This window comes from Apaloderma vittatum, unplaced genomic scaffold (assembly GCF_000703405.1).
Source record: "Apaloderma vittatum isolate BGI_N311 unplaced genomic scaffold, ASM70340v1 scaffold1424, whole genome shotgun sequence".
Classification (NCBI taxonomy): domain Eukaryota; kingdom Metazoa; phylum Chordata; class Aves; order Trogoniformes; family Trogonidae; genus Apaloderma; species Apaloderma vittatum.
The window spans coordinates 1,868-25,753 of NW_009714135.1; the positions used below are offsets into that span (position 1 = coordinate 1,868).

Consider the following 23,886-nt stretch of genomic DNA (forward strand, 5'->3'; position numbering starts at 1 on the left):
AGTTCCCCTTCAAGTTGTTTCATGGCATGTCCAGCTTTCCGAATGCTCTTTCTCCCCTGTACTTCATTCTGCTGCTTCTTTTTGAGCAATAGCTGTAATATCACATGTGTAAAAGAAGACATGGGCATTAAGACAATAGGCAACTGTTGAAATCTTTATTACCGCCTATTTCATTGTAGTTATAATTCTTTTATCTCAGAATTACTTGAGTTGGTTTAAAGTGCAGGTAAAGAACAACATCTGGCTGTTTCTCTTTTTAACAAAAGCCGTGTAACAAGCTGGCTGTTTCAGACATTCTGAATATTGAACTCAACTTTGTTTCCCTTCTTTTCCAGTTGCTGCTGTAGTGTTATTCTATACAGCCCAAAGCCCACATAATATACCTTTGACTGAAGTAATTGGGCCGATATGGCTAATGTTACTGCTTGGAACTGTGCATTGTCAGATTGTTTCAACACGAACTCCGAAGCCACCTCTCAGCACAGGGGGTAAAAGAAGAAGGTATAGTGTATGTTAAAGTACTTACCGTTTAGGATTGTTAAGCTATTCTAAAGAACGTGCATGGAAAAAAAATGTAGGGGTTTGCGGTCTTTGCTTTGCAAGAGATGAGAAATCGGTGCTCTCTTTTGATCTGAAATTTTGAAATGGGTGCTTTATCAGTGCTCTTTTACAAAGTGACTAATTTAGGCATTGTCTTATTTGATTTTTAATGCATTGAATCTGACATTTTGCCTCAAAAGAGGTCAAATAGTGTTGGTGTAACACTATGTCTATTACTGCAAGTTTTATTTTAGACCATGGTGAAATACTGGCTAATGATCTCTGGGAAGCATATGGTAAAGGAGATGCTGCTGAAAACATGGAACTTAAGTCTTTGAGCACCTGCAGTAGTGAATTTTGCAGGTCTAAGCCTCTTATGAATGGGATGAAACATATTTTGGGTTTACAGCACTGTTTACAACAGTGAATAAGTGTTGTGCTTAGTTATATTAAATGGAGTTTATTGAATTGACCTGATTAATAAGCTTTTGCAAAATATTGTGAAATGTTGCTTGGTTTTGCATGCTTAAATTGCTGAACACGTTGAAGAATGAGTAGATTGCACTTACAAAGCTACCTTCCAATTTTAATCTCTTCTGATGAAGGAAATTAAGGAAAGCAGCACATTTGGAAGTACATAGGGAAGGCGATGGCTCTAGTACCACAGATAACACACAGGAAGGAGCAGTGCAGAGCTACGGTACAAGCACCTCTTGCAGTATTGGCGCTGTCTTCAGAGGTTTCTGGCATGCTGCTTTCTTTTTATCAGGGTTTGTATTTATTCAAGGCTACATATGTGTTAGAGATGCACTATCCCTTTTCTAAATAGGTAAACACCAATGTAATGATTAAGCTTTTGTTGATCTAGTTTTTGTTCCTAGCAGTAAACTCATCTGAGTGTTCGAACATGTACTAATGTGTTGTTTCTTGCCTTTTAAGTGCTTATTCGATAATTTTGAAAAGATATTGGATTAACTCCTAGTTAAATTATATTTTGATGTAGAAGTACTCTGGGCTGTCAGGAACAAACCAACTCAGTTTCTCAAGTTTCATCTGATGAGAAAATTTGACTCTTAAATTTTACTTTATTACATTGGCTGTTTATTACTCTGAGAGAATGCATATTGAACTCAAATGTCATCGAATCACACAATTTTTCAGAAGGAAAAGCCCTCAGGATTCAAATAGGCATAGTGTTTAGTTTATAAATAAACATGAAAAATACATCTTCTAAAGATTGGAAGTAACATCTAGCCCTGTTACATTCCAGAGCTGTTTTGCAAATGATTGATCTGCTAATGCACTGCTCTGGGCAATTAAAAGGTATTTAAAAAAAAACATTCTGTAGCAGTCTGTGTTCAGCATACACAATATTCAACATTGTGAATACTGTATATCAGCATTTATTACTGAGAAAATATGCTGATAAAGTAGTATGAAATTGAGAAAAGGGATACTGCAAGTTATTACATTGGTGTTTTGTTGTGCATGCTGCATCGTAAATACAGCAACACTAACATGTCTGTCATACCTTTGTGCTCTTAACCACTGGTAAAGCTTGTCTTATGTTACGTTCTGGGAATAACTAGTTGAAACTCTGGACAAGTTTTAAAATTGTTAAAAATTGTTAAAAATTTTTTCCCTATGTAGATTAGGCTAGCTTTGACAAACTGCTCTTCTTTGAATTACTTTCTGGTATATTTGGAGTGTAATCTTGTAAACTTTTGAATGTTTTCCATTCATTGAAGACACTGATCTGCAATAAGAAGACTGTTGGAACCTTCATTTTTTTTCCCCTACCTTCCCTCTCATAGTTGGCTCAGAGTGTTTTCAGTTGAGAAGGCTGGTGTGGGACTTACTGTTAAGGACTTGTTTAAACCATTTAGTGAGAGGTAGCATGCATACATGGATATAGATGTTAAGATTCAGTGATGACCGCTTAGTATATACAGTATCTTCAAAGGAAAAAGAGCACAGAGTGACTGAGAATGCTGAGCCCTTGCTGATTTGTTACCTCTTCAGTTGCAGAGGCCCAGTTGTTTGTATGTCTGAAGCCATACAACCTGTATCAGGAACTTGTCCAGCTGAAAAACAACCTTTTTTTTCCCATCATGCAGATCAGTTTCTTCGTGTATTATTTTTTTTTTGTGGTAATGCAAACGGTTTTCTTAGCACAGTGGGATGGCAGAGTGGGGCTGGGAATGAGTAAGCAGGAGCACAGCGTGGAGAGCATTGACCTGGTGATGTTGCTGAAGAAAATCTTATGAAGCCTCAGTGCAAGGAAGCTGTACAGTGGCATCAGTCTTGTTTCTTAAGACATATTTTGAAGCTAAAGACATGCAGGATAGCACATTAGAATGATTCATTTGTCTTTATTTGCAGCAGTTTTTCACATATATTAAGCTTTGAGATATCATTTTCAAGATTTTCAGATACAAGTCTTAGACATACGGTTTCAAAATTAAGCTCATAAATTATGTTCTTTGCTTTAGGGCAGAACCCTGTGTACCAAGACCATTTGTCTGCACTCAGGTCACTGGGAGCCTGGAACTGTGTACTGAATAAATATCCTTCTGAATGGCAAAACTCAGTTGGACTAATAAAATATAATTTGTAACCTTAATCCAGCACAGGGACTATTTAGAAAATACTAATTATTAGGTTCACTGGAAAGGAGGGAGAGTAATATGCAAATAGCTGATTTATTCAGAGTGCAGTACTGATTTGGGACTTTATGTGTATCCTTACTCCAGTTATGGAAATCTTACAACTGTAACTTCTATAAAATTTTTGCAGTGTGAACAGGAAGGAGAGATTTTTTTGACCTGATGAAAATACATGGAAGTAGAATACTTTACAGTGAAACTCTACAGGCTTCCAAAAACTTGATTTAAATCTTCCTCAATATTTTATTTAGCTAATGGATGAGTAAGAACAAAAGTCCTTCTTGACTTAGCTTATATGTATGCTCAAGCTTTTTAAGACCTTGGATATATTCATGGTGGTCTCTTGTCTTGCTCTTAAATACCTGTAATTCTAACATGAAATTTTAAAAGTAGATTAATGATGTGTGTGTATATATATATATATACACACATAGTAATTCTAGGAAACTGAACGTTTCTATCAGCTGGGAAAGTATTCTTCATGTTTGTTATTTTTGTTTTTTCTTTTAACATGGAATAGTGCATGAAAGCCTGACTTTAAGCCCTAATTTATGCTTTTCTGACTTGAGGCTTACACTTCAATTTAGGGATTCTTACAAAAAATAACTTTGATTTCTATCTTAGAAACAAATGAAAGACTTAGGTCAGGTTACCTGCATTTCAAAATGAACATTAGTTTTGATATCAGACTAATAGTTGTTTTGCAGTTTTAACATTTAAATATTGCTTGAGTAATGAAGACCTGCCTGAACAAATTATGCATATGTACATATGTTCTTTTTTCTCTTACTTATTCCTGCTCAACTGTTTGAGGCTACTTCTTTGTCGTAGCTTTCAAATTTCATGTGAAATGTGTAAAAACTCAGATCAAACTTGGGAGAGTTGTCCTGTTACTCCACTCATACAGCTTAGTAATTTGCGGATTAAGTCTCTCTGACCGGGTGTGTGTACGTATGTATATGATGAGAACTGCGTTCCCTTGTGCATTGTTGAAAAGAAATTTTTTTAAATACGTCAAAAGTATATTTAGTACATTAAAAATTATCCTCTCTGGATTTGTGCTTATTGCACAAATATCAGTGCTACTTCCTTAATGCTGACAACTGAACTTACTGACACTATTTTGTGATGAGTTGCCACTGAAAGGCTGATACTTGCTTTGTTCCAGAAGTGGAACAGCAATTTTTTACATTGAATAATGAGCTTAACTTTCTCTTTCTTCAGTTGTCTTATTTTTATTGACTTAGTTAGACAATTGACATTGGGGAATGGGAAAGAAATAAAGTTTTAAAATGTTTACTGTTGATAGTTTGGCCCTTTTGTCCATAGTCTCAGTAAGGTTTTAGAAGATCAACTTAAGAAGATCAGACCTAGAATATTAAATCTCAGTTTGTGAGCTAGTGTACATTGGTATCTGCAAACAGGAGGCTTACTAACTGCTTCTCTACCACAAACCATATGCTAAAGCATCTTGATCTCTCTTTAGTAACTACAGAAAGTGTTTATGCTTGTTTTGTACTCACTTAGAAATAAAGTTGAATTAGAATTTTGGGAATAGATCAGGGAATAGTGGGGGAGTTCCGTAGCTTCCTGCAAGAGCTTCCTACAAAAGAAGTGAAGCAGCAGTTACTTTGGTTTAAAAAAACCCCAGGGTTTTCCACGGGTAAGACAGAATGAGATAAAAGATGGGAAAGGAGGATGAAACAACCTTGTGTCTTCTCTTTATTATTTTGTCTGCATTCCAACAGATGATTTTTTTCCTTTTTTGGATTGAAATTCCATTTTATCAAGCTCTCCAGAGCTGTATTTTCTGTTCAGGTCTCCCCTGTATATGTGCAACACCTTATCTTGGGAGGAATGAGAGGCGGCTGTCTCAGCTCTCCCGATTTGTTTGATGTACATATTAAAGAGGGATTTGATCTTCTGCTGTGTAATCCAAGCTCTCACAGAATGCCTCACTTCTTAAAGAGAAAGGCAATTCATATTCCCTCACAGGAGCACAAGATCAACTGAACAGATTCTTAGTAGTTTTATGACCCATGTCCAGTGTTCTGCTTTTAATAAAAATAAAAAAATATGGAAACTTGATTTATAGCACTATTCCCTTCCTACCACAAGTGTTCTGGGAATCTAACAAGCAAAATCTAATAAACACAAGTTATTAATTGCTTTTCTGGTTTTTTTTCCCCATGTTATTTCCTTTGAGAATACGGAAGCTTAAGCAAAGACTTTAAAGTAGCTTCTGTTGATAGAGTAGCAAGCTGCTATTCCTTTTCATTCCTTCATTGACTGCACTTTCTAATTTGGAAGAGTAATCATCCAAATATTTGCTCTGAAAAAGCCTTTTTCTGGCATTAGATATTCTTGTTCCTACATCTATTCATTAGTTAAGGGCCTTGATGTCTAGAGAATGTTACAGAAGACTATTCTTCAGTATTAATAGTCTTAATACTGAAGTATAATTCGTAAACTTATTTTGTGATTTGAAAACAGGCTTATTTAGCACATTTTTAAGATATATCAAAATATGTTGCCAAAGGTGTTACTGGATAATACAGAAAAAGGTAAATCACCTTCTGTTTAGTAGAGCTGTCAATAAGCAGAGTGTACTAAACAACAACATCTGTGTAGAGTACTAAACAGCATGTCTGTTTGCAGCTTCAGGAAGTGGCATACTTCCTTGGAATTAATAACACTTAAAATTTCAGCATCTCTTTTTTTGTTAAGATAGTTTCTCATTTACATTTGAAGACTGTGGTTCTACTGTCAAAAGTTGCTTTGAATTTTTAGTTTTAAAAGTTTCTCTTCCTCTTCTTTCAGTAGCTAACGATAGAATTTTCTTTCAAACACTAATCATTTCTCTTGTAAACATTTTAGGAAAAGATAATGAGTATTATTTAGAAGACAAAATAGTTACAAATGTTGCATCAAATGTTAATACTGATTTATGGTCTTCTTAGTAGTAAAACTAAAACATGGGTTGAGAGGGGTAAGTTGGATTTAGACTGGAGAAAAATTGAAAGAATCCTGAATTTAATACATGTATTTGTTTCAAATGTAGATCTAAGAAAGCAAAAAACTCGATAGATAAATCCACTGAGACTGATAATGGCTACGTGTCCCTTGATGGGAAAAAGACAGGTAAAAGCAGTGAAGAATGTGTGCAGGCCCCCGAACGTCGCTGTGAAGTGATTAAGCCAGAAGAGTCAGGGTGGAGCACTGCAACAGTGAGAGATGCCTTCCCCAATCACAGTCATCACAAAGTAAGTGATGATGCTTCTGATGCATTCCAATCTTTTTTCCTTAAAATATTTTTAAAATTAAATTAGACTTAGGGTCCTGGGGCCAAAAATGATTTCATTTTTATATTCCTAGCCTTTCCTTTTTCTTGCTGAAGGATTCTCACTGACATCTCTAAACTTTCTTTGCCGTTCTATATTTTAATGCAGAAATCTATGTGCTGTCTTTGATCTGTGGATTTCCCAGACCAGCTAAACACACTGTATGTCCTCCTGCCTCTTTGATATTCTGGGCACAGTCTGCGTCTATGCTAAAATGGAGCAAATTTTGGGTTACTGACAATTTGTAATTTTGAGGTCATTCTGAGCATTTGTCTGTGAATTGTCTTCCTTTCTTTTTTTTTTAAATTCTGTAGAAGATGAGGAAAGCAGGAAACATGAAGTAGGCAGGACTCTCTATAATGAGAAACAGGGGTGACATGGAAGTGTAAAAAGTGATCATGAAAGCAAGCAGAACTTTTAATTTGCCAAGGTTTGATTATCTCCTGGATACCCTTTTTTCATCTTACTATTCTATGGAAGAGCTTTTACAAAATGTTTTTTCCTGTTTCTCTTACCATTGACATTTGAACATGGGTTGACTGCTGTTACAGCTCTTGCACTTGACTTTGTCTCACTAGTGTTTCCCATCAGTGATCAGTCATAGAAAGGGCTTTTTCCATGATAATATCAAAGGGAAAGATTAGTCTACTGGAAGTCTACAAATACTTTTACAAAGGAAAGCTGTTATTTGTGGATTTCACTATCAAACTATTTAATAACCCCTTAAAGATCCATATGTTTTAAGTCAGAATGAAGATGAAGGTTCTATATCAGAGCAAAAATTTCCCTCTGTTGCTCTGCAGAAGGTGCTTTCTTGGCTGCGATTGCAGCTGAGGTTGTCTTTGTCAGTTACAAGCATTTTATGTTCTTGTTGAAATTCAACAAATCAAGGATTTTTAAGAAAAAGTAATTTTAAAGATTTTAAAGTTTTTTTTAATAGAATGGTTGATATGTTTTCTATATAGCTTGGTGAGTACACACCCACATGAAACTGAAATTTGCAGAGGCTGGAGTAAGCTTCTTTCTTCTCTCCTTCTCACCTCTTGCTCCAAAGACAACCAGTACTTTTCTGGGCCACTGCAGAAGGTGGTCAATAAGACACCTGCAACTGTTCTGCCTGTCCCTGCTTCAGTTAAAATAGCCATCTGTAGCACTTAGTGTTGAAAGAAGAGGTAGACGTTAACTTTGTACTGTATGTGTTGATAAGTTAATGTTACAGTGTCTGCTGTCGTGATTTTGGTGGGTTTTTTTTGTTTTGGTTTGGCGTTTGTTCAGCTCTCTATATCTTGCCTCTAAGCCTTTCTTGGTAGGTTCAGTTTAAACAAAATTGCATTTAAAATCAGAATGTCAGAATTGCTCTTTAGTATAATACGACCTAGCCCTTTATTGTCTGAGAAACGTTAGTTTTGATCTCACAGTTTCTAGTTTGTCATTGCTGGTGTACCGCTTAATTTTGACAATTGGAAATGCATTAGTAGCTGATTTAACTGAGCATAGATAATAATGTTGCAGAAAGAAATTTGATTTTGGTAGTTGAGAACAGGATCTAATACCTGTCAGTGCGTGTCTTACTAATACTGTATTTCTTGTGCTAGAATACTCACAGGACTGTGACAAATTTGTCAGATGAAGTTTCTAGTGAGGAAGGGCCTGAAACTGGATATGCCTTACGTCACAATGTGGAACGCACTTCTAGTGACTGTACGCTTCGAAACAGGAAATCTCACCATTATAAGAAACACTATCCTCTGGAGGTATGTTCTTTTCCACTGCTGCTTTTCTGGAAATTGTTAGAACCTCCTGGCTTCTTAATGAATAGATATATTTCCCTCAGACCTTTTGTCTCCTATATTGGCTTTTAGGAGTCTGTTAATTGGAAGCCATGCTAGTGGGTGACAGGGAGCTTTTTTATTATTTATTTAATGACAGCATTTTGAAATTAATAAGTGTTTAGTTGATTTGAGCTTCATCTTATTTTTCAATTTGTTTTAAGGAGCCTAAAAGGCGTTCTATAGGTTACGTATCAGGTGCCAACTGTGTTGCTGTCTTTTGACAGCAGTTTTCCCTTCTGTTACAGAAACAGTAATAATTGGCAATATGCAAATTTACATCATGTTACTGCTGCTGTTTCTCTCCATTTAATTAGTATTTTGAATTTTCTAGCCTTCTTGTGGAGAAGTCTGACTGTCTCAGCTTCTGAGCTGTCATTCCCTTGTGTTTGTTGACACAGTCATTTAAAATATTGTCATGAAATCTCAGCAAAGTTATTCATGCATAATAATACTGAAATTTTAAGAGAATTGATGACATCATAGCTCAAAGAGGAGACTTCATAGATTACACGTTAGTAGAGTCCTTAATTGTAAAGATTCAGACATTGAAAGAGAAAGGAATATGTTATTCTTGTTTTATAATTTTTTAAAAATTACAAATAAACAAATACTCTTTTGCTAACAGTATGAAACTTAACAGATATATGGAACTTTTATTTCCTTTTTTTTTGGAGGCTATCTTGCCATTTTTTCATTAGAACTAGGAGAAAAGAGTGTAAAGAGTAATTTCAGCTCTGACAAAAGTCCACTTACAGATGGGTTTAATAGGCAGAGCTTCATGAACAAGCTTTCTCCTTTATACGAAAAATGTCTTCTTAGAAGGATTCAGATATCACTTTCTCTGATAACAATAGCAAAGCCTTGAAGTTGATGCTTTGCATAAAGATTTTAGATAGTTAGTAGATAATCTTATATTCTTTCATTTATTTTTCACAGACTTTGGTTAAAAAGATCCAGAAGGCAAATTGATTTGTGCATTTGATGCTTTTTGCACATTTGGCTTGGGGTAACTGAGCAGGTCGATACTTGGAACTCCAGATTACAGATGTCTCTTGGCTGTGGGTACTTGTGCAGCTGGTAGTGCTTGACAAGAGGAAGCAGAAAGACATGATTACAGTCAATTCTTTTTTGGCTTAAATATATTTTCTCTTGCGTAGAGTGCTTCAAAGATAGGGAAGCCTGCATAGATATCTTCAGTAACTGAAGAAGCTAAATGTGCTCCATGTGTAGCTTTGGCACTAATATTTTACACTTATTCCCCACTTGCTTATTTGACTGATGCTGTGAAAGAGGAAGAATTTCTTTGTTGTTACCAGCTCGCCTCCCCCACACGATTACAAAGGAAATAGAACAATAGTTTTCAAAACCGTGAAAGCTTTCTTTGTATTTAAAAAAAATAAATTAGTGAAGTCAGTGGATATGCTCTCAACTTCTGTCATACATTTGCTTTTATCTTCATGTTTACTTGTCAACTTAATTGTTGTTTGAGCAAGCTTTTTTAATGTTCTTATTTTATTAACTTCAGGACTCAATGGTGCCCATTAGTGACTGCCTTCTATAATTTTTTTTTTTTTTTTAAGAAAAAACATAGTTCAGACTCTTTCTGCATTGATGTTATCCTTCACTTTGTAAAAGAAAGGGAAAGAGTTCAGACCAAATTTTTTCTAAATATTTCTTTATAAAATCGCTTTCATAAAATAGTAAATGTGATTTTCGGGAAGGACAAAGAACACTTCTTCAGATAGTAATGCATTTGACAAATAATATTAAGTTAGTAGGACTGGATTTTCAGTGTAAAAAATCGTATATATTCTCAAGAGAAATGAGTAGAAAGAAATGATTTTTGTGTTAGGACAGAGTGGAAATTGCCAGAGGATGGCGATGAGTAGGTTAGTGCTGATTTTAGGACTACCTACCTCTCTTGCAGGAAATGGATTCTGCTTTCTGTAGAAAGTAGTTTGAAGCCTCTGAATTCTTGTTCTGAAGATAGCATTAGGTTGGTTCATATGTATGCATGGAGAGATTTGAATGTCCCAAACTTAATATTTGAACATAATAAGGGATGCTTGTTTCTCAAGCACAGTTTGTTTAGAGTTATTAAAACTTCATGTGTGACTATGTAGATTGTACATGTGCATACTCTTGCTTATTTTTCCTCTCTATTTCTGATACGTAGCTGTCTTCAAACAAACTCACTCTGTCTTTGAGAGAGTGTGTTAGTAGTAACAATGGAGTAATGTGATTTGTAGGGGACTCTGAGAGTCAATTCCTCTTTTATTGCGGATACTTGCATTCAGAAATGTACTTCTGGAACATATCACACTTTATTTTAGAGCGAGTTACATTGTGTCCACGCTGCTTGCCTGAAAGGCTCTTTGAATGCCACTGGCCTTGGATGACTCGAAATATGTCCTTTCTTTCTCCAGGGCTTTGCCCTTTCTAGAGAAAAAATTCTTGACTGTATGGAGACGTTAATAAGTAGCTAAAGTACTTCAGATCAAACAATTAGAGACAGAAAATCGAAAGGTCAAAGTAATTTAGAGTACTTTGTGAATGATGCTTTTCTCACTCTCAGTCACACTTCTGTATTACAGTTTCAGGCTGGTGTATATGGCTTTAAAGTTCACTTGTGTCTTTCACATTTTCACTAAAATAATAAAGCGGTAAAGTGTTTTAAAAGAGGCTTAATTTATAGATAATAAAATCAGAAGTTTGAGGCGTAGTTGTAATTTGTGGCTTGATAGGTGCTGTTAAAGTCTAAATTAATGAGCTCCAAAAGTCTGAGAAACGGTTATTTCCTTTTAATAGTTAATATGTTTAAATTCTTCATTATGTGACCGTCTCCCCAACAAAGCAGGGACCATGGACTGTTACTTGTTTGTGAAATGCCTTAAAATGTGCAACCTCTTAGACACTCCTTTGAGAAATGTTCCTTCTGATGGAACTTAAACACGGATTCACCGGTTTGAAATTTGTTCTGTCGGGTAACAATGTGGAATAAAGAAGCTGCTTTAATTCCAATGCGTATTTTATTTTCAGGATACAACTAAATCAGGTACTAGCTGCAGTTCTCGCTGTTCAAGCTCCAGGCAAGATTCGGAGAGTGCGAGGCCAGAATCGGAAACCGAAGATGTGCTGTGGGAGGACCTCTTACACTGTGCCGAGTGCCACTCCTCCTGTAGCAGCGAGACAGATGTAGAAAGCCCTCAGGTGAATCCATGTGTGAAGAAAGAATACAGAGATGACCCGTTTCACCAGGTTGGTATCCACCAGTTTTGATTTTTTTCTTTTCTTTATGCTGCACTCAACTTCTATATTATCAGCTTTATCATATGTCAGGAGGCCTGGGAGAGAGAACTCTATATTAAATGACAGTAACAAAGCCAAAGTGGTTTGATAGAATTAGAACAAGGAAAATTTGATTTCTGCTACATGGTCATTAATTTGTCAAATGAAGAGGATATGACAACATAGTGAAATAGCCTACAGAATATTTGAGTGTTTGAATCTCAGTTCTAGCTCAGGAGGACAAGTACTGACTGAAGTTTCCTCTGTGGTAGATGGTTCTGGGGTGTTTTTGGTTTTCTTGCTTTTTCTCTAGGGAAATTACTTCTTTGTGAGTGTGTATCAGACAGGCTGAGAGAGTTGTTCAGCCTGGAGAGAAGGCTCCAGGGAGACCTTATTGTAGCCTTCCAGTACCTGAAGAGGGCCTACAACAAGGCTGGGGAGGGACTGTTTACAAGGGCCTGTAGGAAGAAGTTCTTTACAATGAGGGTGGTGGAACACTGGCACAGATTTCCCAGTGAGGTGGTGGAGGCTCCATCCCTGGAGACATTGAAGGTCGGGCTGGATGGGGCTCTGAGCAACCTGATCTGGTTAAAGATGCCCCTGCTCACTGCAGGGGGGTTGGACTAGATGACCTCTAAAGGTCGCTTCCAACCCAATGCATTCTATGATTCTATGATTCTGTGATCTTTCTGTTTGTTTATATAAATATATATATATATAAAGTGAAATGAAAGATAACATACATAGTAATTAATGTTATATATATGTTATACATATATATGCTATATGTGATGTCACATTGGTATTATATATGTCTATGATTCTATGATTCTAAATTCTTTTTAGACATAATATTTTTATTTTTACCTGAAAGCTAATAATATATGTTGCTACAGAATAGCATTAAAGAAGGGAAATAATTTAATGCTATTCTGTAGCAACATATAGGCCGTAATTTCTGAAAATTTTAGTGTTTGTCCTGTGGCACCTCAGTTGCAGCCTGCCTTGCGTTCATGGACAGAATCTGTGGTTAACATTGACAATCAAGTATTGGTCTTCATTTTATGAAATCATTCGGGTGTCACAGTGACAGTTAACTTTGGTTTGCCTGTTAATTGCATTGCTAATTTGAACAATTAAAGAGATGGAGAGAATGTGAAACATTCTTCTGGGTAAACGTGTCGTGTAGTGTTGGTAGTGCATCTTCACTAATGAGTGACGATCATCACTAATAAGTGCTTTACAAGAGGTGGTAATGCTAGCTAAAGAAAAGAATTACTAAAGGCAGGCTTTTCACATATAAACGCACCCAAACCAAAAGAAGTAGCAATTTGGATTTCATGCAGTCTTTTTATTTTTAATTTAATATAACAGGAGCCTCAAGACAGGGAGTTGAATTGCAGTACATGCATTGACTTTTTCTGCAGTTGGAGTGTTTTTCTGTTTGATTGTAGATGGTCAATTTTTGAGTTTCTGCTCCTGGTGTTGATACTCCCTCTAGAGGGAGACCTTGGAAAACTGTGATAAAGGAAATCTTTCGATTATGTTATTAAATCAATGCAAATATTAAATAATTTTTTCATCATATTAAAAAAAAAGAAAAAAGACATAACTGAGTAATTAGCAGAATGCAATGATACCAGATAAATATTGATAAAGCAAGCAATAAAATAAAAAGCTTTACTTTCAATCAATGATAAATTATATTTTAAAAATAATGTCATACCCCTCTACCTGCTTCCCCCAGCAGCACTGCTTCCCAGTAGCTTGATGCAGATAGTGTTAGGCCACGAGACAGAGTTGAGAGCAGTTTTGATCACCTGAGTGGGAGAGGAGTGAGACAGGGCTAAGGGAAATCAAGAAATGACTGCAGCAGAATTTGTTGCTTCAACATTTTTTCAAATCCTTCAGTTCTCACTTGGCTCACTGTTGAGAGCAAAGGTGCCTCAACCTTAAGTGATGCAGTAGATCAGGTGGGGTTGCTTGGCTTTTGGAGCAGCGTGTGATGATTACACTCCTACCACTCTCTCTGTATCTTGCCAGTACCTGGATGTCTTTCTTGTACCACAGTGCCCAAAACTGAACACAGTGCTCAAGCTGTGGCCTCACCACTGCTGAGTACAGGGGCATGACTTCCCTACTCTTGCTGGCCACAGTATTTCTGACACAAGCCAGGATGGCTTTGGCCTTCTTGGTCACCTGGGCACACTGCTGGCTCATGGTCAGTTGTCTGTCAGCCCCAGGGAGTGTTAAGCTCCCCCTTAACCTCCCCCCCCCCGCGTTCTTTTTCTGTTGGGCGGTTTGGGAGCCACTCCTCCCCAAACCTGTAGTGTTGCCTGGAGTTATTGTGACCCAAGTGCAGAACCTGATTCTTGGCCTCGCTGAACCTCATACCAGTAGCCTCAGCCCATTGATCCAGCCTGTCCAGGTCCCTCTGCAGAGCCTTCCTACCCTCAAGCAGATCAGCACTCCAGCCTAACTTGGTGTCATCTGCAAACTTACTGAGGGTGCTCTCAATCTCTGTCAAGATCATTGATAAAGATATTAATCAAGACTGGCCCCAGTACTGAGCCCTGGGGAACACTGCTTGTGACTGGCTAGCCACAGGATTTAATTCCATTCCCCACCACTCTGGGCCCAGCCATCCAGCCAGTGTTTGGTCCAGCAGAGTGTATGCCTGCCCGAGATACAGGCAGCCAGTTGTTTCATGAGAATGTTGTGGGGAACAGTACCGAAACCTTCACTGCAGTCCAGGTAAGCAACATCCACAGCCTTTCCCTCATCCACCAAGCAGGTCACTTTGTCATAGAAGGAGATCAGGTTTGGTAAGCAGGACCTGCCCTTTATGAACCCGTGCTGACTGGACCTGATTGCCTGGTTGTCTTGTAAATGGTGTGTAAAGGCACTTGAGATCATCTGCTCTGTGACCTTCTGTGCCACTGAGGTCAGAGGGACAGTTCTGTAGTTCCCAGGATCGTCCTTCCAGCCCTTCTTGTGGATGGGAGTTGCGTTTGCTAATCTTCGGTCCACTGGGACCTCCCTGCTTAGCCAGGGCTGCTCATAAATTGTGAAGAGTGACTTGGTGAGCACGCCTGCCAACAACTTCAGCGCTCTCAAATATAACACATCTGGTCCCATAGACTTGTGTGTGTCTTACATACAGTAACATACAGTAGAAGTAAATGCTACATAGTGATACATTAGTCTAATAATAATAACTCTTTTACAAGAGTGTCCAGTGATAGAACAAGGGGTGATGGATTTAAATTGAAGAAGAATAGGTTTTGATTGGATCTTAGGAAGAAGTTCTTCGGTCCAAGAGTGGCAAGACTCTGGAACAGATTGCCCAGAGAGGTTGTGGATGCCTCCTCCCTGGAGATGTACAAGGTCAGGTTGGATGAAGCCTTGAGCAACCTGGTCTAGTTAAGGGCATCCCTGCCCATTGCAGGGAGCTTGCATTAGATGATGTCTAAGGTCCCTTCCAATCTAAGCCATTCTGTGATAAAGTATATTTTGTCAACAATGTGCTGACAAAGGAATGACAGAACAGTAGACTGTTATCTCTGATGGAATATATTCCTTGCTTTTCCCCAGAGTCATTTGCCTTGGATCCACACTTTGAACCCAGGACTAGAAAAAATAAGTGCAATCGTATGGGAGGGTAATGACTGCAAAAAAGCGGATATGTCTGTGCTTGAAATCAGTGGTATGATAATGAATAGAGTGAGTATTCATTTTATTGTATGCAAATATTTTGTTTAGGGAGTCTAAGCACTACCAAAAATAAGTTTGTTTTATGTTGGGTTTTTTGTTGCTTTTTTTTTTAATTTGGTTGGGGTTTGCGGTTTGTTTGTTTATTTTAAAAAAGTATCTGTTATTGACATTATTTTTCCATGTCTTAAAACACTCTGATTTACTTGGTTTTGACAGAATTAAGAGCTACTAGATGTTAGGACAATAAAAGGTGTTTGTGTTGTTAGGTGCTTACTAACATAGCCAACCTCTGTTTTATTGTTCCGAAGTGTTATATCCTATGAATATTCTTATTTGTCTCCTTGATTCTGATGAACAACTCCTAAGCTGTTTTCGGAATGTACACATATATGACTATTTGGATGCTAATGTTAAGATTGGAAAAGAAAGCTTTCCTATTTAGGAAACAAACATCTCGGGGTGTCAGTAGGATGTCTCGCGAGTCCTCCCTTCTTTTTCCTGGTACTTTTCTTCACGAAACAGTTGGAAAAGCGTTTAAGTGATGTCATACTCTTTTTCAATATAGACAACATAGGTGTTTTGTAGAGTTGAACATAAAATCCTAGCATAGCTTAAGAAAACTACCACTAATTCTGGCAAGTTGATTCTTACTATCTCAAACTTGTGATAAAGCAATGTGTTCACAAACGTAGTTGAGATCTCTGTACCTGACTCAGGGGTGATAGGGTTCTGGGTGCAGGGCACAGCAGAAGTAAACTTAGCAAAGCCATAGCCAGCACAAGAGAACTTGAGTCCCGTCTGCATTGTGCACACTTTGATTCCTTAAAAACACTTACAACCCCAAAGCAAAACACATACAGGATGAGAGAAACACAGTCTGATTGGCACACTTTGCTAATTCAACCTTGAATTAATTTTTAATACAGGAATATGCAGTGGAGTATTTTAACTGTAATCTTCTGTCGCTGGGTTTGTAAATGTATGTGATTCCAGTGCATTAAGTGCTCTTTAAGAACTTTTTTTCACAGTAAATTGTGAAGATGCTTGGTTGAAGATTTCATATAACTTCTCAGATGATAAAGCATTGTTTGTGATAGTAAGACAGTAATATAATTTATTTATTGACTTATTCCAAATTAATTCCAAAATTAAAAATATACCTTGTTTTCTTTTGCTTTTAGGTCAACAGCTATATACCAGGAATTGGTTATCAAATTTTTGGAAATGTCATATCTTTAATCTTGGGTTTGATGCCATTTGTCTTTCGACTTTCCCAAGCGAAAGATTTGGAACAACTAGCTGCGCATTCTGCCACTGAACTTTGTGTGACTGCGTTTGGATCAAATGGAGACATTCTGGTTCTCTCAATGGTTGTTATAAGTTTTGTGGTCCGTGTGTCTCTAGTATGGATTTTCTTTTTTCTGCTGTGTGTAGCAGAGAGGACATATAAACAGGTACGAACAGCAAACCAAGAGGCTTCATCCTCACCAAAACAAGGTTTAATGTTTATGATTTTTTTTGACTTTGTAGATATTTTAAACTTGTTTTCTTCAGTGCACTATGATTCATAGGGCAATGATGACAAATACTTAAGTGGGCTTAGAGTTTAAGACATGACTCAACTGCAATGGACTGAAGTCTGTTCAGTCTCTGTAGCTAAACCTTTTTCCTGGAGAGCAGTTCTAAGAGAAAACTTTTTAAAAGAAAACTTTTTAATTTTCTGTTTCAGGCTTCTGTCTCAATACATTAACCCAGCTCTTAGTCATGTCCCAGTTTGTCTGTTTTCCCCAAGGAGGAGTTTCAATAAAATAAGTCTATGAATTTCCAGTTTGTTCTGCCAGTGTGTTTCTTTTAAAACCTTCAGTTTAATTCTGAACCATTCAGTCTAGACTCTAACCCAGCTTGCTTTGCTGGTAGATCAGTCCCATGGCTGGAGACAGTGAGAGCTGCTCTCTGAAGTAAAACACCTGTTAATTCATTGCTTGTTATTGCAACTTATACTTTCTTTTATCAAACTATAGCCAAAATACGTGATTTAGTACAGTAGAATAGAATTGACCTGCTTCCAATCTTTTGGAAGGAACTCTGTGATACAGGCACTATCTAATGCAAGTGATTGACAGGTTTGATTTTTCTCCCAAATTTTAAGAGCATAGCAGATCTGTTCAGATCTGTCTGAAATTTGAAGAAAGAAATTTGAAGTATAGCTATATTTTGTTTCTCGTTAGAATATGAAGAGTTTATTTTTCTCTCAAATTTTAAGAGCATAGCAGATCTGTTGTCTGAAATTTGAAGAAAGAAATTTGAAGTATAGCTATATTTTGTTTCTCGTTAGAATATGAAGAGTTTTAAAACTTAGTGTATCTTCTCATTTTAGTAACGTGCTGCTCTGATTTCTGCACTGTTTTAACATATTTTAATGTACAGTGATACATTACACATTATTTTGACATGTTAAGTGAAGCTTTTTCTCCATTGTCTTTGCAGTGCCCTTGGAAGTCAATTAACAATTAAAGTAATTTTTTTCTTCATCTCTGCAGAGGCTACTTTTTGCCAAACTTTTTGGTCATCTAACATCTGCCAGAAGAGCAAGAAAATCAGAGGTTCCTCACTTCCGCTTAAAGAAAGTACAGAATATAAAAATGTGGCTTTCTCTCAGGTCCTATCTGAAGGTAAAATAATGTATACTTTTGCCACCACTTTAATGTATAATATGTCATGTTCTAGTGTGAATTTTTCTGCCTGTGCACTGGGTAAATGCACACGTGCCATTTGCCCTTCATTTTAGTGACACTAGCCCAGCAGTGTCTGCAGGCAGACAGAATGTGAGAAAGCAAACATCTAGTTTTTACCTTGGAGTAAAGTATGTGTTCAGAGTTGGAGTCTTGTCTTACTAATGCTGGCAGAAAAGTTTCTCCAGTGAGTATGAGTACTTGTAGTATAATGCAGGTAAGACCTTACTGTAAGAGCCTCACCACTTAGTGTCATTGACACAGAAGGAATTCATGAAGCAAGACAGTTTATGTTCAGTTTATTTGTTCTGTGAGTGTGTATACATGCCAGGTAAAACTAGAAATTATGACCAGGTAGACATTCTGATCCTTCTCCCCTGAGCTATGTTCAGCTCGTATCGGAGTAATCTTCTTGTGTCTCTCTAACAATCTGTTCAAGCCAGAGCGTTTTGATGATTTTGTGTGAAAGGATCTGTATTATCTGACTCAGGGTTGGCTTTTTGGGCACCCCTCCCTCCAAGTTTCTTTCCATTTTCCTCTGCTTTAGGTAATTCAATGCAGATGAAACTGGTTTTTCTTTGGTCAGTTTCTGTAGAACCAGGCTTTTGGTGAACAGCAACTACCAGTCTCTTTAGTGGTGGTAATCCCCTCAGTTGCATCTGTGCTTCTTTCCAGTAGCAATTAAGAAAGGTTAGATGAAATCTGCTGTCTTTAGAAGTAGGTGAAAGATCTTGAAAATATGGAGAAGTTATGCTGTGGAGACTAGGGAGCGTGGGAAGCAGGAACTGTAAGCAGACCGATTTTTTTAATGTAAAGCACAATCTTGAATCTGAAAGATGCATCATTTTAAGAGGAATTGAGATTTTTCATTTACCACACCCCTTGTGTTAGGAAGTATCTGTTGAGATTGTAAAGTGGTACCCTATAACCTTTACATTTGAGAGACTTTGACGTTTTTCCTTGTAGTCTGTAAAGTGTTACTGGATGGGAGGAAAGGAGGATGGACAACAGAATGTAGTTTTGATGCTTTTAAGTCTGCATAAGGTAGCATTGCTTTGGAGGGAGTCTTCTTTCTTCACAACCACATCTGTATATTTCACCTTTTCAAATGCCTCCAGAAACATTTCTATAATTCTATGGCTAAGAAAAAAGCAATCAGACAGTGATCAGAGGCAGGTGCATAGGGAACTGACCGCTTTGAAAAGTAAGCAGTCAAGAACAGTAATTTTATGTGGTTATTTTATTTGGTTCACTGGGCAGTCTGTAATGTCTGTGCTAGCAGAAGGAAAGGAGTGGAGACAGGCAGCTAAGGAGCAGAGCTGCGTTTGTGCTGTGGTGCCGCCGACATATACTGGCATAGTATTTGTCCAAAATACACTTAAATGCCACCTGTCTGTATGTGTCCACTTGCAAAGATGTGAGCCAGGGTATACACACATCTCAAGTCTCGCAGAGGCAAAACATTGGCTCAGTCTAGAAGTACTGCATTCATACCTGCTGGAGTTATAGTAAATGTCTGCTAAAACTTGGGTTTCAGTGCTGCATAGGATGTTTAATGCTTTCATTAAAATAAAAAGGGAGGAAAAAGCTTAGTGGGTAGAAATATTTTATTGTTCCAGTAAACAAGAAAAATATGGCTGAAAACACTGAGCTTGCACCTTTTAAGAGAAGCATGTTTGTTTCTCGGTTTTCCTTCGTGTTCTGGGGAGAGAATTATATTATTGCACCTACCACAATGGGACAGTGATTTACTGCTACAATTTGTATATGCTAAAAAGAAGCAAATAATGGAAAATACCAACCATGTCTTAATGTCCTGTTGCGACCTGGTGTCCAAAAATCTTTTGTTAGCACTGGTTTGGTACTTGGGGTTGAAGCCTAATATTGTATTGAATTTGGTGTGTCGAGGAATGATGCCTGAATGAAAGTTACTTCACATCATGAAGGAGCTGACTGAACAAGTGGTGAATATTTTTTTTTCTTACAGTTATCTTTAAATGCTTGGATCTGAATTAATCTCATATGCCTTTATGAGTATTGAAATGTAGTGGTATTAGTAAGATCTAATATGGTGTTTGGAAGTTCGATTGCCAAATTGTGAGCAGTGATGAAAACATCGGTTCAAGGTGTGAATCTAACTGGATGTGCTAAATACAAACGCTTATTGGGCAGGTTTTCGCTCACATCTGCACACCCTTTCTTTTCAGCGTCGAGGTCCTCAACGCTCAGTCGATGTAATAGTTTCATCTGCCTTCCTACTGACTATCTCAGTTGTGTTTATCTGTTGTGCACAGGTGAGAGAATCTTATTTAAGTCATGGTTGTTTCTATATAAGAAAGTTTGAGTGGCTTTTTGTGTGCTGTTTTCTGTTAAGTTGAAAGACCAGAGTGAAAAATCAGTAACAGCTGTTAGGGCTTTCCAGAAGATTAAGCTCCATTTCGTATTATTCTTCTTACCTGCTTTAGAATATTATTCTGTAAGAGCTAAAGAAACTTACTGACAGCATAATTCCTAACACAGTAGTTCTATTATGTTTTAAGTCTGTGACCTCTTTCATTTTCCATCATGGATTTTGGGACACGATTGGTTGGGTTTTTTCCCCTAACATTTTGCATCAAAACACACTTTTGCAAATACAGTCGAGATTGACCTTGGTTGATTTTTGTGAGAAACAAGATTGTTGGCTATATTAGCCTGCCCTCTAGTGGAATATGTTTTAGTAAGCAAATCTGTGTTTTTACTGTTAAAGATCTTTCCTTGAGCTTCTGTTTCAGAATTCAGGGAGGCTTCTGAATGGTTTATGGTTGCTTCCCCCCCCCCCCCTTCTGTGCTAGTTAGTGTTAATGTGTTTTCTGGTAGCTAACTGTAAATATTTTAATAAGTGTATAATTTAGCAGTATCTCTGCTTGAATTCATTTTTTTTAGGAATATAAAAAAAGATGTCTAAATTCTGATTGAGCCTGTCAGAGCATGTCTTTTCTCAAACTTCATATCTTTGACATAGTGTTGATTTTAAATTATGATTCAAAAATCTTTTACGCCTCAAATCAGTCTGTATACATATTACTGCGAAATTTTTCTTGGAGTTGGAGAGTTATGTAATTATTTTCTTATGTTTTAATTAATTATTGCTTTGAATTAAGTTTTGGGTTTCTCTCTTTTCCCTCTTGTTTTCAGCTGCTTCACATGCATGAGATCTTCCTGGATTGTCACTACAACTGGGAACTTGTAATTTGGTGCATTTCACTAACTCTTTTTCTCTTAAGATTTGTTACTCTTGGATCTGAAACCAGTAAAAAGTACAGCAATACCTCAATATTACTTACTGAGCAGGTGAGAACTTGTATAGACCTATGCTTTTATATCTAAACAGGTCATTCATCTGGTAGATCTCACATGCATTTTAGATGTATTAAAATAGTCTGAAATAGGGGGTTAGTTAAGGTGTCGTGAAACACTACTTTATAACCTGAAGTTCAGTTTCTTTGAGAAGTGTGTGACTTTGTTCAAAAATTGTATGGAACACTGAGATAGTCATATCCTGATTTCTTTTAAAGTGAACACTCTTAGAGATACCAGTATATGTCACAGAATCACAAAATCTCTTTTGTTGGAAGAAACCTTTAAGATCATTGAGTCCAACCATTAACCCAGCACTGTCAGGTCACCACTAAACCATGTCCCTAAGCAAGTCATCTGATGTAATGAAAGATCTAATGGAACACAAACATAAAAAGTAGCAAAAGAAACCTGAACTCTTAAACTGTTGGATGGGAGAGTAAAAGATTTGAAAATAGACTTAGCCTCTACAAAGTGGGTCACTGTTTTCAGTCCAATAATTTTGACTGCTCGTTTGCCTGGATTACAGGTAGTCTCCTCTAGACTCCTTTGGATATTTTTTCTTTCAGTCTTCTGTCAAGCTCGGGTTTGGATCTGTGCACTTTTCTTCTTGGGAATGTTCTAGTTGGCGTTTGTACTGCAGCCTCCCCTCTCTGCTCTGCCTGGCACTGCTGATAGTTTTCCAAGCTTAGTGTTTTCAGGTAGTGTGAGGTAAGAAGTCATCTCTTTCTGCTCAGGGAGGTTTCACACTGATGCAAAACACAGCATATGGGACAAGGTAAATAGACAGTTAAAGAAACCTTCACAGGTTTCCTACAGGAAATGTGTTCAGGTTGGAGAATAAAAACCATCTAAACTGCATCTCCCAAAGTCAGGATGTGAAGCTTATGACAGATGGTATAAACAACTGCTTGCATCTTTTGCTCAGTGAGAATTCGTTGTGCCTTTACTGAAGGTGATGAGGATAGACACCGAGGAGACCGACTGCCTGTTTACCCTGTTCCAAATGCTGTCTTGTAGCAGCATGAAACATCTCAGAGTTCCTGAGCTCAAAGAGCTTTGCATTGTTCTATTATCCTCGGACTACAAATAGCCTCAAGCCCCCGTGAAGTTTGTCATCTGTTTCTGGAACAAAAATGGAGGGAAATGTTTGGGATAAGGATTGGGGAAAAAAAAAAGCAGAGCACAAGATGAGAGAGGCAGAGGTAGAGAATGTCAGACCTTTGATTTGCTTTCATAGGTTTCTGCGCTCTTCATGAGAGTTGGTGTTCCAGTATTTTAAGCCAGCAGGGACGCTGAAAGAAACACCTTCACTATGTCCCCAAAACTTCTAAAAAATCAGAAAGTGCTATGTCATCAGACATTTAGCTTTGTGTTGAATCCAGCTTGTTCAGTCATTTCCCTCAAAAACGCCCAGGAGCTTTATGAAATGAGAACCAAAAAAGAATTCACAATTGTTTCTCAGAAAATAAAAAGGATGCACGTCACTCTGGGTAGAACTTATTTTGCTCTGATTTCACATACTAGCTGAATACCACAGCGTGTTTAGGGTGTTCTTGGACAGATTCATTACAGTCTGGCATTTTGGCCTCTGGTGAGAGGTCAAGCCTAAACAATTGACTGAGACTGACTTGGCCTAAAAAACCACATCTGAACTGGTGTCCTTGAAAATTGCACACTGGTGTTATTAGGCTTAAGAGAAGAGAAGAGAATGAAGCTTTCAAACAAACAAGGAAAAAAATACAGCAGAAACCCCCTAAAGGACTAACAGATCTCAACCTGCAGATCCAATTTAAATGCTTTGTGGATAAGGTGAAATTGCAAATCCTGCTGTCAGCAAAGTTCCAGCCACTTCTGTGTGCTTTACATTCATCCCGTGAATCTTAGGATTAGTAGTCATGATGGGAACCTAAGCGATCAGTCACTACACCTCAAGGGAGTTTTTGACTGTATGCTGTTTGACTGTAGTTTTTCACGTCCTTCTGAAAGTGTTTTTAATTGGCCTTGTAAACTAAGTGCCTCAGTGGTTACTTCTGGAGTAAAATACAATGGTTACTTCTGGAGTAAAATACAATGCATGGCCTTGTAAACCAAGTGCCTCAGTGGTTACTTCTGGAGTAAAATACAATGGTTACTTCTGGAGTAAAATACAATGTTGCCTTTCCAGTTTTAAATCTCAGAACAGGTGTGGTAGATGGCTGTGCTTATATACAGACTCCCCTCCTGATTCAAAATTTGTTGTTGAATGTTGATGTTTTTCATAAATTAATGAAATCGTCGTAACTGTTAAAAGAGATTTAAGCCTTTTTAGGATTTATTAAGTAGTATTTTTTTTTTGCGATTGCTAAATAGAGCCTTTAGTCTTAGTTTATTCCTGTTTATAGACACTTGAATTGTAATCAGTAATTTGTTATTTAAACAGAAATCTCTGTGC

The 23,886-nt window shown here is 37.4% G+C and overlaps 1 protein-coding gene across 1 annotated transcript in view; it reads left to right on the forward strand.

Moving 5' to 3' along the window:
* Nucleotides 1–335: 335 nt before the first annotated feature.
* The window catches only part of PHTF2 (putative homeodomain transcription factor 2), a gene marked incomplete at its 5' end in the record, with an annotated part of 28,885 nt that continues 5,334 nt past the window's right edge, over nt 336–23,886 (forward strand). Inside the window, 10 exons of the mRNA XM_009868621.1 lie at nt 336–501; nt 1,146–1,310; nt 6,268–6,469; nt 8,143–8,301; nt 11,419–11,637; nt 15,262–15,390; nt 16,563–16,835; nt 17,922–18,053; nt 20,321–20,407; nt 21,291–21,446. Coding sequence (XP_009866923.1) covers nt 336–501; nt 1,146–1,310; nt 6,268–6,469; nt 8,143–8,301; nt 11,419–11,637; nt 15,262–15,390; nt 16,563–16,835; nt 17,922–18,053; nt 20,321–20,407; nt 21,291–21,446 — 1,688 coding nt within the window. The remainder of the gene's footprint in view (nt 502–1,145; nt 1,311–6,267; nt 6,470–8,142; nt 8,302–11,418; nt 11,638–15,261; nt 15,391–16,562; nt 16,836–17,921; nt 18,054–20,320; nt 20,408–21,290; nt 21,447–23,886) is intronic.